General features: G+C 41.0%; 1 protein-coding gene across 1 annotated transcript; it reads right to left on the reverse strand.

Annotated features, from left to right (window-relative positions):
• Window positions 1–6,718: 6,718 nt before the first annotated feature.
• On the reverse strand, window positions 6,719–7,657 carry LOC141155401 (olfactory receptor 5V1-like). The gene has a single exon (XM_073642268.1). The coding sequence runs from the start codon at window positions 7,655–7,657 to the stop codon at window positions 6,719–6,721; it is 939 nt and encodes a 312-aa protein (XP_073498369.1).
• Between the last annotated feature and the right edge of the window lie 1,047 nt (window positions 7,658–8,704).

An 8,704-nucleotide genomic window follows, 5' to 3' on the forward strand; every position in this document is an offset into this window, starting at 1 on the left:
TCTCCCCTATCCAAAGCTGCAATACGCCCGTTACAACACTTGTCATAACATTTATGGCTCCAGGATTTAATTTCACTGGTAGACCAATCCAGTACAGGATTGTGAAATTTTAACCAGGGCAATCCCAATATTACTGGAGAAGGCAAGTTATTCAAAACTACCAAATCCAATTTCTCATGGTGAACACCATTAATAGTGAGAGGAAATTCACAGACCTTGAGAGTAATATTCTTCAAAGGGGAACCATCCACAGAAACCACAGCAATGGGGGATGATAAAGGTTCGGGTTTTAAATTGAGTCTTTCCAAGAATCCCCCATCAATTACATTCAGAGTAGACCCACAATCAACAAACACCCGAAATTCCATTAATTTTTCCTGAGCAATCGTGGAAGCAGCTAAAAATACACCCTTGGAATTTAAACAGGCAATACGGGCATGACTGACCATTTTTTTTTCTTTCTTCATACGAAGCTCACAGCCTTTAATCAAATGACCAGATTTTCCGCAATAGAAACACAAGCCTTCAGAAAATCTGCGATCTTTTTCTTGAGAGCGAGGTGCCACCGATCCAATCTCCATCGGTTCACCACTGTTAGTACACACATTCTCATAACCAGAAACTGACATAGCAGAGGATTTGCTCTCATTAACCCTTGCACGCAGTCTCCTATCCACCCGTATAGCTAATTGCATAGCCTGTTGCAAATCTTCAGGTGTAGGATAAGCAATTAGCAGGTCTTTAACCCTTTCATTGAGCCCAGCAAGAAATAGACTTTTCAGAGCAGAATCGTTCCACCCTGTTTGAGTAGACCAACGACGGAAATGAGTACAATATTTTTCCACATTACCTGATCCCTGTTTCAAACGTCTCAACTCAGTCTCAGCTGATGCGACACGGTCAGGATCATCATATAATAGCCCCAAAGCAGAAAAAAAACTATCCACTGATCTGAAGCATGTATCACTAGGTTGCAAAGAAAAGGCCCACTCCTGAGGCTCTTTGCGCAAAAGTGACATTATGAACCCTATGCGCTGGGATTCATCCCCAGAGGACTTGGGTCTCAAACGAAAATACAATAAGCAAGCATTTTTAAATGAAAAAAATTCTCGGTGTTCACCAAAAAATAAATCCGGCAAACATACCTTAGGCTCCAAGAAATGTGCTCCAGGACAGTTACTCACATGCTGACGGAGCTCGGCCACCTCCAGAGAGAGTCCCTGCAGGCGATGAGCCAAATCCTGAACCGACACCATGATGGAACAGAAAAATCTTTCCTTAGAGAATTTGCAGGCTGGACTTACTGTTATGTTCTGCTACCAGAGCTAAGGAAAGAGAGGAGATCTGTCCCTACGATAGAACTCAGCTTTATCCCTACGATGTAACAGGGGACCTGATCCTGCGATCAGACCTGCTAAAGTCCTAAGCTAGTCTGTACGGAGACCTATAGATGTGGGGAAGGAATCCCTACAAGTACTAAGGACTGGGAGGAAAATGGGACACCTCCTAACAGAAATAGTAGCAGACAGACAAACAAACAAAATATATAGAACACTGAGGTCCGTAGACCAAGCAAACTAACAGAGTTAGATACAGAGCACAGGCTAGCTAGAAAGTAGTTATACAATGAAGTCCAGCAAAGCCAGAAGGGCGGAGCAGGATTAAATAGGCCAACAAGGTCATGTGACCAGCAAAGGAAAAATCCTAAGAGCAAGGTTCTAACACTTGGCATTCTCTTGATGAGCTTCAAGAGGTAGTCACCGGAAATGGTTTTCACTTCACAGGTGTGCCCTGTCAGGTTTAATAAGTGGGATTTCTAGCCTTATAAATGGGGTTGGGACCATCAGTTGTGTTGTGCAGAAGTCTGGTGGATACACAGCTGATAGTCCTACTGAATAGACTATTAGAATTTGTATTATGGCAAGAAAAAAGCAGCTTAGTAAAGAAAAACGAGTGGCCATCATTACTTAAAGAAATGAAGGTCAGTAAGTCCGAAAAATTGGGAAAACTTTGAAAGTATCCCCAAGTGCAGTTGCAAAAACCATCAAGCGCTACAAATAAACTGGCTCACATGAGGACCGCCCCAGAAAAGGAAGACCAAGAGTCACCTCTGCTTCTGAGGATAAGTTTATCCGAGTCACCAGCCTCAGAAATCGAAGGTTAACAGCAGCTCAGATTAGAGACCAGGTCAATGCCACACAGAGTTCTAGCAGCAGACACATCTCTTCAACAACTGTTAAGAGGAGACTTTGTGCAGCATGCCTTCATGGTAAAATAGCTGCTAGGAAACCACTGCTAAGGACAGGCAACAAGCAGAAGAGACTTGTTTGGGCTAAAGAACACAAGGAATGGACATTAGACCAGAGGAATTCTGTGCTTTGGTCTGATGAGTCCAAATTTGAGATCTTTGGTTCCAACCACCGTGTCTTTGTGCGACGCAGAAAAGGTGAACGGATGGACTCTACATGCCTGGTTCCCACCGTGAAGCATGGAGGAGGAGGTGTGATGGTGTGGGGGTGCTTTGCTGGTGCACTGTTGGGGATTTATTCAAAATTGAAGGCATATTGTACCAGCATGGCTACCACAGCATCTTACAGCGGCATGCTATTCCATCCGGTTTGCGTTTAGTTAGACCATCATTTATTTTTCAATAGGACAATAACCCCAAACACACCTTCAGGCTGTGTAAGGGCTATTTGACCAAGAAGGAGGGTGATGGGGTGCTACGCCAGATGACCTGGCCTCCACAGTCACCAGACCTGAACCCAATCGAGATGGTTTGGGGTGAGCTGGACCGCAGAGTGAAGGCAAAATGGCCAACAAGTGCTAAGCATCTCTGGGAACTCCTTCAAGATTGTTGGAAGACCATTTCCGGTGACTACCTCTTAAAGCTCATCAAGAGAATGCCAAGAGTGTGCAAAGCAGTCATCAAAGCAAAAGGTGGCTACTTTGAAGAACCTAGAATATAAGACATATTTTCAGTTGTTTCACACTTTTTTGTTAAGTATATAATTCCACATGTGTTAATTCATAGTTTTGATGCCTTCACTGTGAATGTACAATTTTCATAGTCATGAAAATACAGAATAATCTTTAAATGAGAAGGTGTGTCCAAACTTTTGGTCTGTACTGTATATAATAAGTACAGTGACAGTGTTGGTTACTGTACTTGTGATTTAGTGTTAAAGGATTTATTAAAAAAATATAATAGTGTTTTCATGCACCTGTCTCTTTAAAAAAGCCGGCCGGCAATTCATCATCGGTACCCGACAATTTAGAACAGAAAGAATAGAGCATCACACATAGATTAGATAGATAGAAACATGTCAGTCACAAATATAATAAGCACGGTGACAGTGTTGGTTACTGTACTTGTTATTTAGTGTTAAAATAAAGGATTTATTAAAAAAAAATAATAGTGTTTTTGTCTCTTTAAAAAAGCCGGCCGGCAATTCATCAGCAGCATACACCGGTACCAGACAATTTAGAACAGAAAGAATAGAGCATCACACATAGATTAGATAGATAGAAACATGTCAGTCACATATATAATAAGTACAGTGACAGTGCTGGTTACTGTACTTGTTTTTTAGTGTTAAAATGAAGGATTTATTAAAAAAAAATTAGTGTTTTTGTCACTTTAAAAAAGCCGACCGGCAATTCATAAGGAGCATACACCGGTACCCGACAATTTAGAACAGAAAGAATAGAGCATCACACATAGATTAGATAGATAGAAACATGTCAGTCACATATATAATAAGTACAGTGATAGTGTTGGTTACTGTACATGTCATTTAGTGTTAAAATAAAGGATTTATTAAAAAAAAAATTGGCGTGGGGTTCCCTGTTATTTTAGTCTCTAGCAGAGGTTAAGCAGACAGCTGGGGCAGATGTTTGAAGCCTGGGAAGGGGGTAATACCCACAGAGCTTCCCAGGCTACTAATATCAGCCCCCAGCTGAATACCTAGCCTTTACTAGCTATTAAAAAAAATGACGTGGGGTCCCCCCTATTTTAATAGCTAGCAAAGGCTAGGCAGACAGCTGGGGGCTGATATTGATAGCCCAGGAAGGGTGCCATGAATATTGGCCCCCTCCCAGGCTAGAAACACCAGCCGTCAGCTGCCCCAGAAATGGCGCATCCATAGGATGTGCCAGTTCTGGCACTTAGCCTCGCTCTTCCCACTGCCCTGTAGCGGTGGCAGTGGGGTAATAGGGTTTGGGGTTGATGTCAGCTTATAATGCCAGCTGACATCAAGCCCAGGTTAGTAATGGAGAGGCATCTATAAGACACCCCCATTACTAACCCCATAGTCAAAGTTAAAAAAAACACAAACACCCAGAATAAAGTCCTTTAATTGAAATAAAGACACATTCCTTTAATGTTCTAAATTAAACCCTACTTACTGTATCACCCATTCCAGCTGAAGCCAATGTCTTCTGCAATAAAAGTAAAATAATAAACCAACCTCATCCTTACCTTTCCATGGTTCCCAAGACAGCTTCAGCTCTGCTACATTGACATGACAGGCTGGATCGTAGCAGAACGCTGCCATCCAACTTGCCATGCCGCAGACACTGAGAAGCGCAGGCATGCTTGTGCTCCTCAGTGTCTGGCTGTGAACGCATCCAGATGAGCCGAGTTCATGTCCAATGAACTCAGCTCACCTCATGCACGTCACTGACAGCGTGGGAGAATTCTCCTGCACTCAGCGCTTGAGCAGGATAATTCTCCCATGCGGGGATGGCATTGAGATGACAGCCTGGATCACAGCTGAGCGCTGCCATCCAGCATGCCTTCTGAAAGATGACAAGCTGGATCTACCTGAGGAAGATAGCTTCTGCTATCGAAATGCTTTGTGGCGTTAGAGAGCGTACTAAACAATAAAAGGTTTGTGTGTTATAACCTAATCCCCTGTCTAGTTGTTCTAGTGCTTCACTAACACCGCACAATTCCTTCTTTCTTGATTGTCATGTGAATGTAGCAGAGCTGAAGCTGTCCTGGGAACTATGGAAAGGTAAGGATGAAGTTGGTTTATTATTTTACATTTATTGCAGGAGACATTGGCTTCAGCTGGAATGGGCGATACGGTAAGTAGGGTTTAATTTAGAACATTAAAGGAATGAGTCTTTATTTCAATTAAAGGACTTTATTCTGGATGTTTGTATTTTTTTGTAACTTTGACTATGGGGTTAGTAATGGGGGTGTCTTATAGACGCCTCTCCATCACTAACCTGGGCTTGATGTCAGCTGACATTAAAAGCTGACATCAACCCCAACCCTATTACCCCACTGCCACCGCTATAGGGTAGTGGGAAGAGCAAGGCCAAGTGCCAGAATTGGCGCATCCTATGGATGCGCCATTTTTGGGGTGGCTGACGGCTGGTGTTTCTAGTCTGGGAGTGGGCTAATATTCATGACACCCTTCCTGGGTTATTAATATCAGCCCCCAGCTGTCTACCTAGCCTTTGCTAGCTATTAAAATAGGAGGGACCCCACGTCATTTTTTTGGGGGGTCCCCCATTTTAATAGCTAGTAAAGGCTAGGTATTCAGCTGGGGGCTGATATTAGTAGCCTGGGCAGCTCTGTGGGTATTACCCCCTTCCCAGGCTTCAAACATCTGCCCCAGCCGTCTGCTTAACCTCCGCTAGAGACTAAAATTACAGGGAACCACACGTCAATTTTTTTTTAATAAATCCTTTATTTTAACACTTAATGACAAGTACAGTAATCAACACTATCACTGTACTTATTATATATGTGACTGACATGTTTCTATCTATCTAATCTATGTGTGATGCTCTATTCTTTCGGTTCTAAATTGTCGGGTACCGGTGTATGCTGCTGCTGAATTGCCGGCTTTTCATGTTTCACTGTGAGCACTGTTCCCATCGATTTGGGCAACCACTGTAATGCCACAACCACCATGACTGTGGCATTACAGTGAGTGGCAGACAATCCCTGCCATTGGTTTTAACGGTGTTTGACGGTGTTCCACGGTGTTTGACGGTGTTCGACGAACCGTTCGACGAACATGCCGGTGTTCGACAAACCGAACCGAACCCGAACACAACGGGGGTGGCTCAACACTACTCCCCTTTTATATTTTAACATGAGGGCATCTGGGCCACTTTCTACATGCTGTGGATACGTTGAGGCTCCCATCTTCAATTTCAATTTAATATGGTTATTCACACAATTGTCAAAATTATTTTCTGCTTTTCTTTTCTCTGCAGAATTGGAAAAAAAAGCAGAATTACCCTTTGGTGATTTTAGTATTTTGGCATTAGGTAGTAGAAGAGCTTATGAGTTACCTGAGATGAGTCCAGGACTTCCTTCCAGCAACATCAGGCGGAACTAAGGGCACTTATTTCTGCATCCTCAACTTCGTCTATGCAATGCGCCTCCAATAATGCCACTGGAGAAGAGTCCCAGATTCATCTTTGGTAAATTATAACATTTTTAATTACTTAATTCTAATATGCCTGGTTTTGTTATAAGCATAGTAGGAAAGCTAAATCGTAACTCCCTAATGATGTAGTGGTCCATAGTCTACTGATGGGTCCTGTTCATTATCAGTTTCTGTAAATGTCGTAACCTACTTATATGTTCAAAAGCATTGATCTTCTGTTATTTTTGGTTGCTTTTATGATGATTTTTCCATAAGTAAAAATAGAAATACTGATACTGTTGAAAAAAAAAATAACCAGAAGCCATTTAGTGGTTTACTGACTGTCTAATCAGCTTTATTTTAATAGTGCTCTTAACATCCTTGTTCCTCATACTGTAGATGATGGGATTCAACATTGGAGTCACCGCTGTGTACAGAATGGACACAGTCTTGTCCGTCTCAGGAGAGTGCATGGAACGAGGTCTCATATACATGAACATAATGGTCACATAATATAGCGACACTACAGTAAGGTGTGAGGCACACGTTGAGAAAGCTTTTTGCCTCCCTTGTGAAGAACGGATCTTCAGTATCGTATAGATGATGTGGACATATGAAATTAGGGTCAAGACGAAAGAAGACGAGGCTATGATCACGGCTGAGATGTACATTGCTAATTCATTGAACCAAGTGTCCTTGCAAGACAATTGAAAAAATGGAGGCATCTCACAGAAGAAGTGGTTGATATGATGTGATCTACAGTAGGGTAGATGGAAGGTAAGGACCACATGAATGGCTGAGTTCATGAAGCAAAAACTCCATGATCCAGCAGCTAAACAGGAGCACAATATCTTGCTCATTATGTTGGTATAGTGCAAGGGCTTACAAATGGCTACAAATCTATCATAAGCCATGATGGCAAGTAGTATGCACTCTGTGGCTCCCAATGCCAAATGGAAATACATTTGAAATGCACATCCCAATATAGAAATACTTCTGTCCTCAGAAATGGTGTTTATGAGAATTTTGGGGACTATGGTGGAGGAGAAGCAGATGTCAATTATCGAGAGATTGCTAAGGAAAAAGTACATTGGTGTCTGCAGTTTGGAATTGATCCTCACCACGATGACCAGTAGAACATTCCCTGCCAATGTCATAATATACATCACCAAGAATATGACAAAGCAGATGATCTGGAAATGCAGGACATTAGACAGACCGAGGAGGATGGAACTTCCTGGAGATTTTTGGTTTGTACCTTCCATTACTTTTTTGGCTCCTGGACAATAATGGAAAAAATACATATTTAGAGATACAGAGAGTTAAACTTTATGCACAGTCTGGGAGATTGCTTGGTCATCCGGTGGGACTGTCTGGCCCTGGATCTGATATGTCTCCATTTTAAGGCTACAACATGTTAAACACCTCTCTCATCTTCTCTTTTCCCTCTATCTTTTAATTCTCTATACGTGTGGTTTAATACTCAGAACTTCGCAGAAAAACATGACACTTTTCATTGCGTTTTTCTTGCCATTATTTTTTTGACCAAAAACGAAGATATTACATTACATAAAAGTCTATATTTAAATAGAAAATGAACAACATACAAAAATGTGGCTTTTTTGGGGTTAGTGACATTTCTTTTTTAAATAAAAAATTGTCAGCATTTGACATTTTTGCTGGCATTTTTTCCCATAGACTTTGTCAGGAAAATTTTTTTAATGTACATAATAAAATTAATAAAAACTTCACAAAAATGAAATAAAAATGTATGTAATATTTTTAAAAAATGCTGTTGCTTTTACTTGTGTTTCTTTCATTCATTTTAGAACATCCAATGATAACACTTTGAAAAGTAAAAACTTTTGTATACTTCCCATTTTCCAATCTTGGAGCAGCGACTTCAAGGAGTGGAAACAATAAGACCAAGGAAAGAAGCCATTGAGTGCAATTCAAGAGCAGATACACAGCAAAACATCATCGAAAATCATTGTACAATACATTCAGTAAATTACATTTTTAACTTTTATTTTCAGATGACTTCCCTGGACCCTGAGCTGCTGAGCTAAAGTATCTGTTGACCTTTTGTGATTTCAACTATTTTTTTAATATAAAAACCTACCTTATGGAGGACACGTATTTGGCAAAACTAGAAGATATTACCTTCATTTGGTTAAAACAATTGTGTAAGTATCCAAATAGTTATCCTTAGCTTTTTAATCTTTTACTCGTATTGTCAAATGATGGTGAACCTTCTAGAATGACCGATCCTATCAAAGAGCAAATTATATTGCTTTACACATATATGTGTT

This window comes from Phyllobates terribilis, unplaced genomic scaffold (genome assembly GCF_046119375.1).
Source record: "Phyllobates terribilis strain yellow unplaced genomic scaffold, ASM4611937v1 Scaffold_7__3_contigs__length_470593459, whole genome shotgun sequence".
NCBI lineage: Eukaryota > Metazoa > Chordata > Amphibia > Anura > Dendrobatidae > Phyllobates > Phyllobates terribilis.

What these genes read in the sequence shown, in the direction of transcription:
- LOC141155401 (XM_073642268.1), bottom strand. Translation starts at nt 7,657, where the DNA reads ATGGAAGGTACAAACCAAAAATCTCCAGGAAGTTCCATCCTCCTCGGT.